General features: G+C 34.6%; 3 protein-coding genes across 6 annotated transcripts; 2 read left to right on the top strand and 1 right to left on the bottom strand.

Annotated features, from left to right (window-relative positions):
• Window positions 1–2,960: 2,960 nt before the first annotated feature.
• LOC104703157 (putative serine/threonine-protein kinase PBL12) lies at window positions 2,961–5,485 on the top strand. The gene is made up of 5 exons (XM_010419115.2): window positions 2,961–3,491; window positions 3,810–3,945; window positions 4,400–4,536; window positions 4,624–4,747; window positions 4,865–5,485. The coding sequence occupies exons 1-5, from the start codon at window positions 3,081–3,083 to the stop codon at window positions 5,329–5,331; spliced, it is 1,275 nt and encodes a 424-aa protein (XP_010417417.1). The 5' UTR covers window positions 2,961–3,080; the 3' UTR covers window positions 5,332–5,485.
• Window positions 5,486–9,523: 4,038 nt separating this feature from the next.
• Window positions 9,524–13,875, top strand: LOC104703156 (polyadenylate-binding protein-interacting protein 7). Of its 4 annotated transcripts, none has more exons than XM_010419113.3 (7): window positions 9,524–9,810; window positions 10,372–10,434; window positions 10,551–11,430; window positions 11,868–12,318; window positions 12,436–12,506; window positions 12,903–13,027; window positions 13,173–13,875. In XM_010419113.3, the coding sequence occupies exons 3-7, from the start codon at window positions 10,645–10,647 to the stop codon at window positions 13,465–13,467; spliced, it is 1,728 nt and encodes a 575-aa protein (XP_010417415.2). In that variant the 5' UTR covers window positions 9,524–9,810; window positions 10,372–10,434; window positions 10,551–10,644; the 3' UTR covers window positions 13,468–13,875. The 4 variants fall into 4 exon arrangements, with proteins under 4 accessions (XP_010417415.2, XP_010417414.2, XP_010417416.2 ...); XM_010419112.3 differs by having other exon boundaries at window positions 9,558–9,987; XM_010419114.3 differs by having other exon boundaries at window positions 9,694–10,007.
• A 3-nt stretch (window positions 13,876–13,878) lies between these two features.
• On the bottom strand, window positions 13,879–17,719 carry LOC104703155 (uncharacterized). Its single transcript, XM_010419110.3, has 10 exons — window positions 17,169–17,719; window positions 16,895–16,986; window positions 16,645–16,747; window positions 15,945–16,201; window positions 15,725–15,856; window positions 15,350–15,469; window positions 15,116–15,241; window positions 14,787–15,007; window positions 14,471–14,624; window positions 13,879–14,166 (listed from the first exon to the last, which is right to left on the bottom strand). The coding sequence occupies exons 1-10, from the start codon at window positions 17,323–17,325 to the stop codon at window positions 13,948–13,950; spliced, it is 1,581 nt and encodes a 526-aa protein (XP_010417412.1). The 5' UTR covers window positions 17,326–17,719; the 3' UTR covers window positions 13,879–13,947.
• Between the last annotated feature and the right edge of the window lie 582 nt (window positions 17,720–18,301).

Raw genomic sequence — 18,301 nt, 5'->3', positions numbered from 1 at the left:
TTCATATCTCCTATCTAATAAAATAGAATGGAAGTACACAACATTTTTTGTAGACTATATAATATGTTTTATAAGATTAATGATTTGATTATTTGATATGCTATAGGTTATATCGGTTGTAACTATTCGTTAAATCTCGATTTCAGATTTTCTTAAAAAAAATATTCCAAAAAAGTAAAATAAAATCTTCACAGAATATTTAATTAACCATATAGACAACAAAATCTCAAAAATTAATCACTCTTCCACAGATTAAGAGTGATTTTCGATTATACTAGCAACTATATATCAAAATAACATAAATAATGTTTATTATGATTGATTTGATAAATTTCAAAAAATTTAGGCTAATCAGCGGAACAATCATAAGAAATCTCAAAAAAAATTCAAGTATTCATATTTAGCATATGATTTTATTGCATAATATTTTATTCACAATAACTTTTAAAAACAATCACATACATTATATTTTATATAAAAATTACAATATAAATAAAAGAAATTTCAACTTGTGCTCTAGCACGGATCCTAATCTAGTATCTTATATATGGTCTCAGTTTAATACCATATATAAGATATATGAAAAAACTAGACAAGTAACTAGTTTAATACTGTGTGCTAATGAATTTTTTTATATTTAATATCTGATTATATATAACTTGATTTTAAAAGTTATTAATTCATATGACTGCGAACAACATATCACTTTTAGCTTAAATTAAGCATTTTTGTGTTTTTTTTTTGTGTTAAACAATGCGAATTAAGGTTCAATATAGTAATTGAGTGAAATATACTACATCATGGAACACCACTCAAAATTTCAACTGTGTTAATTTCAAAACATCTTATATTTTCTTGTTAAAATACATTAGACTCTTTTTTTCTCTCAATAACTACTGTATAAATTATACTGTATTTTGCAAATTTCAAAAGTTTTACTTTAATTTTATCGTTGAGTTTTTTTTAATTGTTTTTTTCGAGCTACTAAACAACAATACAAAATAGCGGAAGTCACCAACTAACTAATTTAGAAATGAAAAACAGTATCTTTATATGGACGATCTTGTCTACCATATTACAACGGCTACATTCACAGAATAAATATAAACAATAACTTATGTGTCAGGATTCTTATGTGTATCCTGACACATAAGTTATTGTTTATATTTATTTGGATTTTAAGACCTAACGGGCCAAACTCGAACTCAGCCCATATTGCAGCGGTTAATGAAGTGAGTAAATCGAAAGATTGGACCGAGAGAACCAGAATCAAAACACATCAGGATTCTTTCTTTTTTTTTAACACATCAGGATTCATGTGCCCTTTAATTTGTTTTACCATGAGATTGTCTCAAATTCCAGTAAAGCAATTTGGGTCCGAAGCTCCTGCAATGACTTATGGATCACTTCTCTTACGTGTAAAAAAAATAGTTTAACTAGAGCAAAGGTTACGAGTTTGCTTGCATTAAATCACATATTGTATTGCCATTTGTCAGTACACAATATGTAAAATACCTACGAGTGTGTTTTGTACATGTACACAATATGCATGCACATAAAACTGATAGTTTGATACTTGTTGGTGCGGGATTTAGCACCCCCAACATACCGATCTAAACCGGAAAGACAATTCAATTGATTAACTGGGAATCCGGTTAATATCCACTTAACGTTTATTTGAGGCATGTTCGGAAGAAGGCGGCCCAGCCTGAAGATAAGCCGACTTTCCAATTCGCCTGGTGGCCGATTTGAAGAGAAGAAACAACTTTCCTTATTTTAGTTCGAATTATAGGGAAAATTAATATTGTTTGTAATCTAGAGAAAGTATAAAGAGGGGAAAGCTCCTTCATTGTAAACATCCAGCAATTAATACTAAAACTCTAGTTCTTCATTGTTCTTGAGAAAAAACCCTAATTTCTTTTTCAAGAGATCAAAACCCCTCTTTATTTTCTAGTTTTAATCCAGTTTTTAGAGAAAGATCTTAAGTGAATTTGTTCCCCACTCAAACAAATTCATTGTGTGAATCCTAGATTTAACAATACTGATGAGTTCTATCGACTAGAACTATTATGTTACCTACCTGAAGACCAACCGACCATTAGTTATTGCATAAATTGATTAGTTAAGAGTAATAAAATCAATGTATGGTACAAATTTGTTTGTTTGCCTCTTTACTTCTATAAATTCTAATCATCGAAGAAATAAAGTCAACGGACATCCAATTATGTCCCTATCATCTCATTCTCCTTTCAACAAGGCGAATCATATATTCTTTGTGTATAATTTATATATTTGCCAGCCGAAAATATATACCAGCTATTTTTAAATTGCTTATATTCTCATAACAAAAAGAGAGAACTAAAAAAGCCTTTTGAGAGGAGAAATCGAATTAGTGGAATGTAGAGAGACACCTTTTTAATTCACCTAACCATTTTAAAAATTAACTAAATTATTAGAACAAAAACTATTAGACAAATATAATAAACCAAGTCTTTTGAAACGAGAGATCGTATTAGTGGAATGTAGAGATACACTTTTTTAATTCATTCAAAATATATGCAAAATTATTTAGTCGGATCCGTAGACTTTTGTAAGATGAAGTCTAGCTTATAAGTACAATTAAATGGATTTAAAACAAATATTATTGTGAAAACACGTTCACTCACTTGAAGATATTGATATTCTTAAAAATGTTATGATAAAAATATGCAATTTGCATTATTTCCCAAGAAAAAGTGATGGCAGGTTATGAGAACAATGAATCGTGTTTCTCCTGAGAAATATACCAGCCTTGAGCTTAGAACAAAATAAATAGAGTATATATTCCCCAAATATATTACAAACAGATATAAAAAGCAACTACTTATCATACATAAATAAATGGGAAAATTCAAAGGCTTGTCAGTACGAATAAGACACACCAACTACTATAAATACAGGACTTTGAAGACAAGTAGGTTAACTAAAACATCCTTAATTTCTAAACCTACGCACTCTACAAAAGGTACATCAAAAGGAGTAAAAGACCATCTTTCTCCATTTTTGCCAAAAAAAAAAAAAAAGCAAAAAGAAAGAAGAAAATGGCAGTGATCAAGAAGAAGAAGACATCATTGACATCTCTGTTCTTGGGGTGTTACAAGGCAAAGAACACAAGCAAATACGAAGGAGAGGAGAAACCTGTAATGAAAATAAGAACTTGTCCAGCGTTCAAGAGGCTGTCTTTATCAGACATAAGCGATCCAAGCTCGCCCATGTCGGTCATGGATGATCTATCTCACTCCTTTACATCTCAGAAGCTTCGCTTGTTCACGTTGTCTGAGCTGAGAATGATTACGCATAATTTCTCCAGAAGTAACATGTTAGGCGAAGGAGGGTTTGGGCCGGTTTACAAAGGGTTTATTGATGATAAGGTTAAACCTGGTTTAGAACCCCAACCGGTTGCTGTTAAGGCTCTTGATCTTCATGGCCATCAAGGCCATAGAGAATGGCTGGTAACATTTCTATCTCTTTTTTATGTGTTTGTCTAGGTTGAAGACTTTTTTTATCTATATTTTTTTTTTTGACATCACTTTTTTTTTATCTATTTAAAAGAACAATTAATTTACTTTTGTTGTTTAACTAATGCAATACAATTACAATAGAGGGAATTCAAGATTGCTCTTCTGTTTTTTTTTTCTCTTCTTAATAGCTTATGAATAGGATCATTTAATTTTACAATATTCCAAATTGATTTTTGTGGAAATTTCTTTCATATTTTTTTAGTGTATATATATATAATTAACGTTAAAGATTTTTTTTTATATTTGCAGGCGGAGATACTATTTTTAGGACAACTAAGTAATAAACATCTTGTTAAGCTGATTGGATTTTGTTATGAAGAGGAGCAAAGAGTGCTTGTTTATGAGTACATGCCTCGGGGTAGCTTGGAGAACCAGCTCTTTAGAAGTACGTCATCTACTTAATTAGTTAATTTATATATATATATATATATATCATCATACATACCAAAAAAACAAATATATATATATAAATATATATCATCATCATACATACCAAAAAAACAAAAACATCTGTTCTAACCCGGCCCCGATCGAGTTGCAAGTTTTTGTGTTGGTTTCTTTCTTTTTTGTACCTTTTATAGTTCTATTAATACTTTAATAGCATCTTGAAACTTAATAGAACAACTCCATAAAGACTTTATCAAAAAAAGAAGAAAAAAAACTCCATGAAGATTTTCACGTTTTAATTATCAAATAACAATAACTTTTTTGAAAAGACCTCATGCTTCACGTTAACTGTACTTCATCATTTTTTTTTTATAAGTATTGTCGCTTCTACACAACTTTAATTAATAATATGAGTAAAATAATTAAGTAAAAAAATGTTTGAATTTGGATAGGAAATAGCGTAGCAATGGCATGGGGAATAAGAATGAAGATAGCCCTTGGAGCCGCCAAAGGTTTAGCTTTTCTCCATGAAGCAGAGAAACCTGTCATCTACAGAGACTTCAAAACCTCTAATATATTGTTAGACTCCGTAAGTGTGTCTCTTTTTCATCTTTAAGTTTTATATCCACAAGTAATAAATCAAATTGCTAATTTCGAGTAATTTATGATTTTACAGAACTATAACGCCAAATTATCAGACTTTGGTCTAGCCAAAGATGGACCTGAAGGCGAACATACACATGTAACAACTCGAGTGATGGGAACACAAGGTTATGCCGCGCCCGAATATATCATGACTGGTAATCGATCTATCGCCCGACTATATAGAATTGATAATCCCTTTTACCATTTAACGGTATAACCGAAACTCTTTGAGATATGTTTTGATGGGTTTTTTTTGTGTGTGTGTGTGGTAGGTCACTTAACGACGATGAATGATGTATATAGTTTTGGAGTAGTTTTGTTAGAACTGATAACGGGGAAAAGGTCGATGGACAATACCCGGGCACGGAGGGAACAAAGCCTCGTGGAATGGATGCGGCCCATGTTAAGGGACCAACGAAAGCTAGAGCAGATAATCGACCCGAGGCTCGAGAGCCAGTACAAAACAGAAGCGGCACAGGTAGCTGCTTCCCTAGCATACAAATGTCTAAGCCAACAACCCAAGTATAGACCTACAATGTGTGAGGTGGTTAAGGTCTTAGAGTCTATCCAAGAAGTTGAGATTAGGGAGCGTGATGTTAACAACAAAGAAGCGAAGAAGCTTGTTGATATAAAAAAGTGTAGGCATCATCACCGTAGAGGCCAAAGACGTGTGAATATCGCTTATTCAGATTCTCTCCTCTACAAGGAATCCAGGGCAAAGCAAAACAATGACGTTTGAAACACATCATTTTCTCGTTTACAACATTGATACTCTATAAATGCACTTCCTATTATAAGTTTTAATTATAAGCCTTCTCCGTAAATTTAAAGGATAGAAAGGTGATGTTAAATATCCCAATTATATGGAATTTAATTTAGATTAGTTTCCTTTACGTATTTTTTTAAAAATTATATACAAGAAATCTAAAATAAATGTTTTTAAACTATAAATCAATATTCTAGAAATAAGAAAATCTTTTTTAGGCTATGTTGTACGAAAGTTTCGTTGGAGGTACAAATTCGGCTTCGGTGGAGGTCCACATTTTGCTTCAGAACCGAAAGTTCTCATAAGTTTTCAGTTCATTTTTTTAACACTTGCAAAAAATCTAGTTTGGAAGTGAAGATGCATCTACTAACATAGGTGATGTACTAAGACTGAAGTAGTTCAGGAGATGGTGCAACAGAACTGAATAGAAACAAAAAAAGAAGTATAGAAGGAAATCTCTTTACGCGGTTCAGGGAAGACATGAGCATAAAGAGAAGAGTCTGGAAGCATAAAAACTTTCCTTTTATGGGATAAAAGAAACATCACAAAGATTGTGATTTTCCTATCCCATAAGGAAAGAGGAAATTGACAATTTACTTAGAATAGGGAATTAGCATGTTGTATGGCTAAGACCTATTAGTATAAATAGGGGATTGGGGCTTAGGAGGAGCTCAACACTTCAAAGGTTGAGAATTTCTAACAATTTAATCTTAAGTTTAAAGAAATAAAAACTAGGAGATTCAAAGAGGGCTAAGGGGTTGGGAGAGAATCTTATATTTGGTTGTGATTTAAGATTAAGAGTACTTTTAGAGATTACAAAATAGTGTTAAGAAGAAACCTTGTAAACACATTTTCTAATAAATCAAAAGAGTGTTTTGAATCCCTTTGTGTCACTTTGTGTTATCGTCACAACCACATAGCTCTTGCATTTTCAATTAGTATAAGAGTAGTCACTGGTGAGGAACTATGGGGTTTGGAAGTCCAGGATGAAATCCATAATTGGAGGTATCGATAGTCTTGCTAGGAAAAATGTACTTGAAAAGTGGGAGGAACCGACTATCAAAGATGAAGCAGGTACAAGCGGTTTTATGTTTTGGAGGCAAGGAGTTGGTGTTGTAAGTGAAGGAGATAGTGTTTGTGAATCACGATGGTGAGAAGCCACTGTTGTCGTCAGAGATGAGGCGAGGGTTTTCATCAGCACAGGAGAAGGAAGATAATTAAGACCAAAATTGTCTTTCTGCTTTATCAAAAAATGTTAATTCTATACCATAAAAAAATACCCAATTACAAAAGTTTTAAGGGAAGAAAGACCCAATAAACAAGGGAGATTCTCAAAATAGCACCATTTTAACTTTTTGTTCCAAAATTAGCACACATTATCAAAAGTTCCAAAACTAGCACAAAATCTAATATGTGGATAATTATACTAAATGTTATTGTTATTTTTTTTTGGACTAAAAATACTACGAGGCCCATAACCTTTCATTCTTAACATTGTTCATTAACCCAATTGACAAAAATATCCCTTCAAAACATCTGTGTCATTCTCGTCTCTCACCAAAATATGATGACGATCTCTTGTTCTTGCCAGTAGCTTCTCCGGTTTCTCGTCGCTTTGTCGGTCTCTCATCGCTGTTACATCGTCACCGGTATATCTTCGTTGTTCTATCATCGGTAATATCTCGTTGCCGCTTTGGATTCACGATTCTTTTTCTTCCTCGATCAGATTCTTCGTCTTCGAGTCACATTTCATCATCGGTCTTCCTAAAGGTAAGCTTTACATCCATTTTCACTTGTTACTCTCCTTCTATTGTAGAAATTGTAAGCATTGTAACTTTTATATGTGTGTGAATTTGACTTCTTTAAATCAGTAGAAACCTAAATTGCCAGATTTTCAGTGTCGGTATATTTCAATCAATTAGTTAGGGCATAAACAAAGCAGATCTTGAGATGATTTAGTGTTGGTTTATGTGTGGGTGATTTGCATTTGTAAATTTTATGTTTGTTGTGATTAGTATTTTGGATTTTTCTAGTCTTGTCCCTTCTTAGTAATTGAATTTGTTACAGAAATAAAAGAAGAGTTACTGTTAGCTGCAAAAAAATATGTTAAAATTCGTTTAAGGACAAGTTTAGCATAAGTGTCTTTGTGAGTCTTGAAATTGTATGCTTTGTAGCTTATTGAGTTGGTTTTGGAGCTGAGATAGGCCTCCATTAGTTAAGCTTCTGTTTTGTGTTGTTAGATTTAGATGCTACCTAATGATAAATCTGAATCATGTTTGCCATATGATTTGAACCTTGCCCAAATACAATTTTTTTATAAGACAACTCGGTTTTCTTATTACTTATCCTATGTTGTCATCCTTATTGATTGTTGCTTCTGTATTGTTTATTCTTTGTTGCTCGTGTACTGATTTATTTCTTAGTCATATTTGGAAATTCTTGAAGCATTGTTAAGAATTCATGAACAATTTCCTAAAACATATTCACTGATTTTTTTTTATCGCAGAAAATGGTAACTGGAGCTTTTTCCAAGTTACATGATGTATGTGCAGTTCCTTGTAAGTCGGAGTTATACTTTTGGGGTTCGTGATGTGTGTAATCTGGATGAATTCATGCTGGATTAATAGATTATGGATTCTTTTATCTCTTTTGTTTATGTTTAGTGTGTAGAAAAGGTAAAGTACCCAAAGGATTAACAAGGTTGTTCGTGAGAGGCTTAAGCGTGAGCATTTGTGAAATAATTTGAATTTGATGTTCACTGTATCAAAATGTTTCTACCTTTCTTTCTCTCTCTCTCTCTCAAGCCTCTATTGTGGCCCTCTTTGATTTGCACTGGTGTTTGTTTCATAACATTTATTTTAGGAAGGACTCAATAATATTTAGGACGATTCCATAAAATTCAGGATAGCCTTCATAAATATTTAGGATGACACAATCAAATCATTACCCTTATATGTATAGATAAATATCAGGATGTACAGTAAAATAAAATCAATATCCCTCACTAAATAGAGTAATTTGTAATATATTAAGGCAAATCATAAATAAAAGATTCAAATACTCATTCTTTTAAATTTATGATGAATTTCAGGATGACCTTCATAAAAAATTTGAGTCTGTTTAGGAATGAGTCATTGAAGTTTAGAAAGGTCTTACTAAAACATTATGCTGGATATTCTTATTTGCTACGTTTATTGTAAAACATCTAAAATCAAATCATCATACATCACTAATGGAATAATATGTGATACAATAACACAAAACACATATAAAGAGATTTAAAAACATATTTTTAAAAAAATTAGGAAGGATTTCATAGCTTTTAGGAAGACATTTTTGAATTTTACGGTTCTGACAGTGAAAGCGAACTAAGAAGCAGATCCAATTTATGTTCCATCGCTGCGACTCTATTCGCCGTCACGTTCAGCTTCATTTCTGTACGACGCTTTCCGACTCTAAATTGACCCGTCAAAGTTTCGATCTTTTTCCTCCATCGTTATTGTAACCGCTTCCAATGAGAAAATGGTGGAAGACAATGATGATTCGAACATCCAAATAGTTCCGACAGAGAAGATTGAAGGGCGATTACGATGAAGAGGGAGATACTATGGAGTCCAGCCGGTGATGGAGTCAGGTGAAAGCAATGAGATAAGGTGAGTTTTTCTCGAAAGGTATTAAAAACGAAATCGGAGGTGAAGAAAAAAAAGCACAGAAATAATAATAAATATATAAAATAAATGCTACTTTTGGAACATTCAAGTGGATGTGCTAACTCTGGAAGAAAAAGTTCAATTGGTGCTAGTATAGAGTATTTCTTAATAAACAATAACCTCAAATTTTAATTCTAACATTTTGTTAAATTTGTTTTAGTGTAAAGTTTTCTTTAAAAACTCACAAATCTATCATAAACTAGTTATTAACATAATTTAAGTTTTTTTTTTTTTTCCTCATTCCTCTATGAGTTTAATTACTCAAAACCTTGAGTGATAAACTGATAAGGATCTATGTTAACAAACTCACACATTTCTAGCTAAATTTTGTGTCCCTTTCATCTTTATTGATTAGTGAAAAATAAATAAATACCCCTATTGTAGAGGGAAAAAATAGTTTAATAAAAGCAACTAATCAAAGCCTATAAAATACTTACAATTAGGCCCCTAATGATAAGGATTAATAAGTGTTTTATTAATTAGCTTAATAGATGGAGATAGATTGAGAGAGAGCATTAAACCAAAAAAAAAAGAAAAAAAAAAAAGGTCAAATCTCGAGAGAGAGAGAGAGGCGCAAGGTTTGGTGTCTTGTTTAATAAAAAATCTTGTGGTGCTCGCTCGTGTTACTGCTGCTTACTTTAGCCCTCTCCTTGGCCCAAACAAACAATACAACACCATAGAGAGAGAGAGAGAGAAGTAGAAGAAAGACGACGCTTACCACCAAACTCGAATCCCTAGGGAGGTAACCAAAACACTTAGCTCTCCGATTACCCCAAACTGCAAATTTCTCATCTCTTTCTCTCTCTTCTTCTTTATCTTGTTTTCAGCAGCCTTTTTTTACCTTTTTCTTTAACTCTGTCTCTCTCTGATCTTGTGTTATCTTCTTCTATGGATCCATTTCTATTTCTTCCCCCAAAAGGTTCGCTCTTCCTTAAAAGGGTATTCTTACCTCTGCAGATTTTTGCCAATTTCTTTTTGTGTGGTTGAATGAATCTCAAATCTTGGATTTGCTTAAAAATCTTGTTTTTTAAAAAAAAAAAAAAAAAAAGATTTGCTTTTTATGGGTGTATCAGTTATTATTTATCAGATATCTTCATTCAATTACTTTTTCAAGAATTTAGGAATTTTGTAGTTGAGTTTCAAATTTGGGGGTTTTTGTTTTCTTAAAATGTGTTTGGCTGCTAAGAATTGTGAGTAGGTTTTGTACATATCATAAATAAAAAGCTGCAATGCTTTTGACTTATGAATTTTGTAGCCACTGAAAATGTTATCTTTTTTTCTTCTTTTTGTTTTTCTTGTTTAGGTTGGTAATATGAATTGAGAGTCCACACTGCGCACACGTGTGTATCTAATCTATTGCCGTCAGGTGCTGCTTACTTACTTATCTGAGTAAATTTTGCTGATTAAAGCAAAACTATTTTGCAGGTTTCTTTTTCTGAGTAATTTGAGAGTTCTAAAAGCAAACTTCTTTCTTTTTCCCAGGGTTTTGGTTTTGTAGTCTTCCTTGTTCCCACAAAGTTATTTGCTTTCTTTGTCTTTGGCTGGATAGCATTTTTATTACCATTTTATTGAAATAATGAGCTTAACCAAGAAATCAAGTGATCCAAAGCTAAGTGGTACTAGTATCAAGCCAACAACTTTGAACCCTCATGCTGCTGAGTTTGTTCCCTTTACACTACGTTCTCCTTCATCTGGAGGTACAAGCTCTTTGGATGCTGCCTCGTCTAGACTTTTAGCTTCCTCTAGTTCTGTTGGGAAAGGTGTTCTTGACCGATCTGAATCATCTGCGTCGCATCACTCTGATGAAGAAGCACGTCAGTTCTGGAGTAACCAGCTTCCTGATGATTTAACTCCAGATTTCGGGTTAATGACTCATGATGAAAATGCTTATGGTTCTGGGAGTTTGTCACTAGCTAGCTTGTCCTTGTATGACAACGCTAATGAAGCTGAAAAGTTTCCTTCTGCTGCTGGAGGATACGGGTTTTCAGACCAAACTGGATTAGCTTCGCATACCGCTAATGGTAATAGCTTGGCTGAGAAGAGTAGATTTCCCATTTCTTCATTCGGGGAAGACCCTCTGCGACCGAATTTCATGCAACTCAGTCCAAAGCCTTGGGATAAGCAAATCATGAATGCCGAGCAGCTTCTTGGGAATGACAGGGAAAGAAACCCTTTCAGTGGGAACTCTCGTCATGGGTTCGTTAACGACTTGATTACTGAGACTCCAGGGGAAATGGAAGTGAACCCTGTGGATTTTCTTGCTTCTCAGTTCCCCGGTTTTGCCGCTGAAAGTCTAGCAGAAGTTTATTTTGCTAACGGGTGTGATTTGCAGTTGACAGTTGAGATGCTTACTCAGCTTGAGGTATCCATTCTCCTAATCAATATATGGCATAGCTTTCATTGATGTTTCAACTTCTTACAATGTTATAGGGAATATGCTACCCTCTGCCTTTCCAAAAAATTATCTTGTGAAACGTTAATCGTTTGCCAAAAATCTGTTTCCCTGGCTATGAAACCCATTATTCCTTGTGAACAAATGGTTCAGTAAGATTTAAATATATTGCAAACCTTATGCCTTCATTTGGCAGAGAGAAGGTAGCTGCCCATAATGTCTTGAAGGAGTAGGATCTGTGCCAAAACTATTTAAGAGTGGCTATGAGGGTACCAGATATATTTAATTTACTGGATGGTGTGATCCTTTTTATTAGCTGTTATGTGTAATCATGTTTTTTTTGCTATTTAATGTGTGTTTCTTTCATTCAAGTGATCTTGTTGTTAACTTCCATCTCTTAACTGTAGCTACAAGTGGATGGTGGCTTGAGTCAGACAATAAGCCCCAAGCCTTATGCTGCTCCTAGTCTAACTCCTATGGATTTTCCTGCTCTAAGCATCTCAAATAGCCATGGTATTCCTGCCCAGTTTGGTGGGGATGATTTGCAACAAACTGGAAATCACTACCAATCTCCTGAGAAGGATAACATGTTCTTCTTCAAGTCGGGACCATCAGTTTCTCAGCCTGGTTCAATCGATTATGTTTCCGCTGTCAGGAAGTTAGCATCTCAGGATTCTGGTATATGGAAATATGAACGAAACGATTCAGCAGACTCATCTATTGGCTCTAGCAGAAATTCTCAGGCTTCAGCTGGTGCTTACAAAAGTGGCCGTGGGAGGGGTATATATTCTGATAAACTGCAAAGTCGAGCCCAAACTCGACCTGCTCCTGTCTGGCTGGAAACCGGGGATGCAGTTGGTAAATGTCTACTTTTGATACAGATAACTATATCAGTCTTGTAATACATCTGCTTCGAACAGTTATCTTATTGGAAAATGTTGTGATTGTGGCTCTCTTCTTCATGTGAATGAACAGGGAATATGTATTCAGACTTACGCGAGGAAGCACGTGACTATGCACGTCTGCGCAATGTATACTTCGAACAGGTATAATATACTTAGAAATGACTTTTTTCCCATTTATGTCGCCTCTATTTTTTCTGCGGACTATCTAGCTATGTTGCTTTGTGCAACTGGGAAGTTCCATCTGGTTCTATACCTGTCTAAATGTTAAGGCCGTGTAATGGGGCCTAACCTTGAGGGTGATCTCTCTATTTTCCAGATTCTTTTTTGAAAAATACTTTGGGTGTATCACGCAGTGAATTATAAGTAGTTCCAGTCTTATATTCAAATTAAAATGATAGTTTATAAATCCTTTTCCAATTCCATCAATGATGGGGGTTTCATCGGTTTTATTACTTTCGACGTCATATTATTAACGTGTTATCTTTCTGTGTTAGTCATGTACGCTCAATATTCTATGTTGCTTCTGGTTGAGCGTAGGCACGGCAAGCATACCTTGTTGGCAATAAGGCATTAGCTAAAGAGCTAAGTGTCAAGGGACAGTTGCATAACATGCAAATGAAGGCTGCTCATGGAAAAGCACAAGAAGCCATTTACCGCCAGAGGTTTGACTTCTTTACCTTGCTGCATTGCATCTCCTTCTGACATAATCTTTTATCCCAAACACATACTGCTATTTCCATAAAGAAAAAAACAGCACTCTTGTTAGTATCTCTGTTCTAACCTGCCTATGAGCAATAAATGAAACAGGAACCCGGTGTGTCAAGGAAACAGTAGAGGAAATGAGAGAATGATAGACTTGCATGGGTTACATGTGAGTGAAGCTCTTCAGGTGTTGAAGCACGAACTGAGTGTATTGAGGAGCACAGCTCGAGCAACGCTAGAGAGGCTTCATGTTTACATATGTGTAGGTACCGGCCACCACACAAGGGGTTCCCGTACTCCGGCTAGACTCCCAGTTGCTGTACAGCGGTACCTACTCGAAGAAGAAGGGCTTGACTATTCTGAGCCTCAGGCCGGTCTCCTTAGAGTCATCATATACTGACAGACAAAAGCCAGGTACTTATATAGGATACACGACGGGAAAAGAAAAAAAAAAAAAAAAAAAAAGGAAAAGGTGACCACGCTATTCATTTGTTGTATCTGTTCTGTACATGGAGAGAGAGAAACTAGCTGAAAATGAAGAAGGAAAAAAAAGTGTTAGGAAAGAGATCTGCAAGAAGGAATGAAGGTGTATGCATAAAAATGTTTAGGTTTGTTCAGTTAATACTTTTTGTAGCATCAGAGGATCGATCGGACCTCTTTCTATCTTTTTTTGTCGGGATTTATACGATGTTTTGTTGATTCTCTGTGCTTTATAACAGTTTTACTCTATATGCTATACTCCTTTCTTCTGGAAATTCTCATATATTTGTAATTCTCTTAGTTTCAATGTGCATCACTAAGTTTTGAATTCCTGAGTCAAAACGTAAAAATTTTGTACTTTAATAGCTTGTTCTCATTTTGTATTGTCAAAGAAAAAAAATCAAGCTCTAATCATGAGCTCATAAACATTACTGTTGTTCTCTCCATTCACACGCTTAAGCATTTCGAAAATTTTCCTGCTTCCCAGTAACTCTATTCTTGCGAAAACCAATGCACCTTCATCTGATGTCTCTTTGCTGCAATATACTGTTCTGAGACGGTCAGCGTGCCTCGAGTCTGTGTGAATCGCAACCTCTATTTCATGATCCTGCAAGTTCTCCTGAAGAATCCAATACATACAAGGAAGAAGCATCTGGTTATTCTGAAACTAAACGGAACATGGGCCTAGAATCATAAACACATCTGATCAGACTGATTCAACAGAGAAAGTTTAAATAGTAATGCACTCATATATTCCTAACTAAGATGAAGAGATTGATTCTGGAGACTCCCCTTTTCAGCCATTTAGCTACCTAAATTTATAACAAAAAACTTACTCCACCACCACCTATATAGCAACTAAAAGGAACTGAAAACGAAGGAATTGACCATTTGAATTGCTGAAACATGAAAGATAGTTATACCTGATAAAATCTGTGGATATGGTCTAAGATTTGCAAGCACGTAAAACCATTATCACTGAAATAGGTCCGTGAAGAAGGTCCCATCTCCGAGAACCGATCAGTTGGAAATAGAATTGTCAGGAAGCTGTCTTTAAATATCACTTCCATCTTTTCACTTCAAAAGAACACCCAGAACAACAATAAAATATAGTTGACCACGGTGAGATATCTCCTCAAATGCAACAGTTGTAGCAATAGATAGCAGTAGGTTATCACTGGAATCATGAAACATGCAAAAACAAAAAAAATGAAGAAAAAGAGAAGAGCAAAACCGTACATCTCGGTGAGTGCTCTGGTTGAGTTTGAAAAAGAAGCCACTGGATCTAACCCATTGTCTTTCTCTTCTTGTAGAACAGAAGGCTGGGGTTCACTGATGTAACCACTGCTGCTGCAAGAATCAGTGAAAATAGTGGCAGTTGAAGCTGCTTCAGATATTGTCCAGCAAATATTCTCCAGCAGGCTGTTCTGTGTTATGCGTCTTATTGGGTTTTGACAAGTCTGAGACATTCAACAAGAGAAAAGGCATTAAAAATTTACATTATCAGCTGAAAGAAAATCGTCAAGGACAATTTCAGACTTAAGGAAGTAAACAAGATCATCAGTTACCTGCATGTGGCGAGTACGACGTCTCCTAACCCCGGTTTTAGCTATATTTACAGTCTCTTTCCTTTGTTGTTTTGATTTACTTTTGAATTTCGTAGCATCTTGAGGATTACCTTCCTCACAAGTTTTCTGTGACATTTTATACAGAATGGTGGCAATTACTCTCACTTAAGATAGATAATGGAGGATTACTTGGAAAGACAGTAATAAATTACACCACATGAAAAACTAAAGTACCTCCTTTGTAGCGCCATCTTCAAAGTTTTCAAGCATTAATCCTAACTGTCTGGCTAAATCAGGTGACATATGAACAAGTCTTTGTCGATTTTTTTCCACTGTTTTCAGAACCCATAGCGGCTGGTGCAAATAAACAAACGATAGCAAGCATGTTCAAGTCATCATGAAACAAAACTGTTAATCAATTCGAATTGATCTTTCTCATCTAGCTCTTTCTGCTCAACTGTATGACAAAGTAACAGAGCAATCAAGAAGCATTTACATGGGATTGAGTATAAAATTCGCCACATTTTCATAGAGAATCAAAAGAAACGGAAGTACACCTTCTGGTGAATGCTTTATAATTCTAGAACAATGACATAAAGAAGAACTCACTGAGACAATAGTTTTGGCATGGCCAAGATATCTCTGGATAGAAGCACCTTCACACACAACAAGACTTGCATTGCAAGCAATAAACCATGAATCAATGGCCTTTGCTCCTTGCTCTCCAGCAACCTTTAACACCTAAACAGACCACATTCTATTTAAAGAGGCTTACAGAAAAGACTGCAATCTGGCCAACAAGTTGAAAGCACACAATGAGATGAATTACCTTAAGCCGGAGTTCATCTGAAATGTCTGAATCAACATACATGCAGTGGTCAGCAAGAGTCATGTCTACACTAGTGCCAGACTCTGTTCCAGTAGAAGATACTTGGTAGTTCTTCGTTGATGTGCCAAAATGTACAGCTTGCTGAATTTGCCTAGGACGACAAATAGGTTCGAGATCAAATACCCGGCTCAGATCATCCACCTTTTCGCAATTTTGTCCAAGTTGTTTAACATTGTAAAGTGATTCGCTCATCCTGACTACAACATTACAAAATAACAAGGTCAGCTTCAACTTCAGACACACATAACCTTTTAACTTATTTAGAATATCCAAGAGCTCTCTTTTCCAAAGTAAATTTGTTCCAATTGAGTTTAATACACTAATAACAAAACTGAGGCTATTCAGATTTCAGACTATTTTAATATCATGTTGATGAAAGATCACAGAATATCTCTAGTAAACTAGGAGAAGGCGAATGTAGGACTGATGACTACAAGAAGGTTATTATTCCTCTAACATAAAAGTTGAAAGAGTCAATAGTCAAGGGTCCATGAATATGCTAGCAAAGCTTTCACAAATTTGTACTGCTTTTAAACTGAGGCAGTTACCAGCAAAACTGAATGGTCAAATATATGATACTAACTCACTGGCTAACCTATAAATCACTGAGGAAATAATTTAAAGATGGATAAAAACTTACGATTCCTCTTGACGCTATCTACAAACCAGCCAATTGTAACAACAAAGAGACCTTTTCTTGCCCCATGTTTCAAGGTGTGCTCAAACTTACGTCCACAAGAGCTGTAAGTTTTCGTTAAGCATCACATAAAGCACCATAAAAAATGTAACCAAATGATAAGAAACTATTATCTAAAGAAACGCTTTCGAAGTACAGAAATGAAAAGCAAAACACTACAAATTAGATCAACAGGAATGAGAAAAAAGGATATCTGGACTACTAAATGAGTGCATCGCAGGTGCAGGTGAGGACTGTACTCGCCTCCTAGTCTCTTTGCCGCTTCCTTCACTTGTTTTCTCGCATCTGCAAGAAAAAAAACCCAAAGCAAAAATGACATATCATCACATCAAAGCCCAATTTGTTAAACATAAAACCAAAGTTATGAATCACAGCAGCACCTAAGAGTAGCCAAGTTATGTAATTTGAAGATTGGTGAACATAAAAATTCAAACTTTCTGCCTGATCGAGATTGACAAAGTCGCTACCTTTGGATAAACCAGTGACACAAATGACAAGAGAAGAGAAAGGTCCATCGGAATGAGACATTGGAGGAGGGTAAGGAGGAGATTGTGAAACAGGGAACAACTTAGAACAACCCTTTGAATCAATCAGACCAACATTTCTTAATCTGAGAGCACCCATTGCGATAGTTTATGGACAAACCAAACTCTTCAATCTCTGCTTTCTTATAAACCCTTAATTCAAAATACGGAATCATTGCAGAAAGACTAAAAAGAAGAATCAAAATCAAAAGGAAGCCACTTTTCTCAGAGGGGAAAAAAGAAATCGGGGAATGTAAGAGGAAGCATGAAAAGGATTCAAAGACGGGTTTTTTTTTTTAGGGTATAGTGATTGTGGACAAAATGGTGCTTTTATGCTTTAGAATCCTCGGAGTGGGGGAAAAAAAGAAGAAGATGGGTTACTTTGGTGTTGTCGGAACTTTTCCGTGGGGTATTTTATTTTGGCTTTATCGGCGTGATTCCAAATTTGGAGGATGAGACCACTCTGCTCTACTCTTATTCAAACTCCCACCACAATGACCACTTCTTCTTGCAAATGACAACTCTTCTGTTGTGATTCAAAATAATAATAATTGGGACTGGACCCGACCCCTAAAATGCTTTCTCGTTATTTTTTTTTAAGTTATTTGTATTTTCACTCGCATAGTCGCATTGTTATTATTTCATCACACCAAAACTCTTATATGTAGGGCTTTTTCTAATTAAAATTATATAAATTAGAGTGGTCGACCAATTCTAAAAACATAATGGTTAGCTAAATATTTTTGAAAATAAAATTATGAAAATGGGTATTTTTTTAAGATACAATTTGTTGTAAAAATTACATTATATATATTTATATAAATGGGTAATTTTTAAAGATATAATTTTTGGTAAAATATAATATATATATATATATTTATGGGTATGTTATACGTTATACATGTTAAATGTCATACTTCGTCCAGTTTAAAAAATCTTTTTGGCGGATTTTATCTGGTTTGATAGTTTACAAGACAAGACGGGTTTTCTGTTCCGAAATAGACATATCACATTTCTCTTACTATTTTTTTTTGTGTTTTTGCTGATAACAAAAAAAATGATAATTCTTATTGTTT

Source organism: Camelina sativa, chromosome 7, assembly GCF_030686135.1.
Source record: "Camelina sativa cultivar CO46 ecotype springtype chromosome 7, ASM3068613v1".
Taxonomy (NCBI): Eukaryota; Viridiplantae; Streptophyta; class Magnoliopsida; order Brassicales; family Brassicaceae; genus Camelina; species Camelina sativa.
The sequence above is the reverse complement of the archived record's forward strand: the minus strand, read 5'-3'. Positions and strand labels throughout refer to the sequence as shown.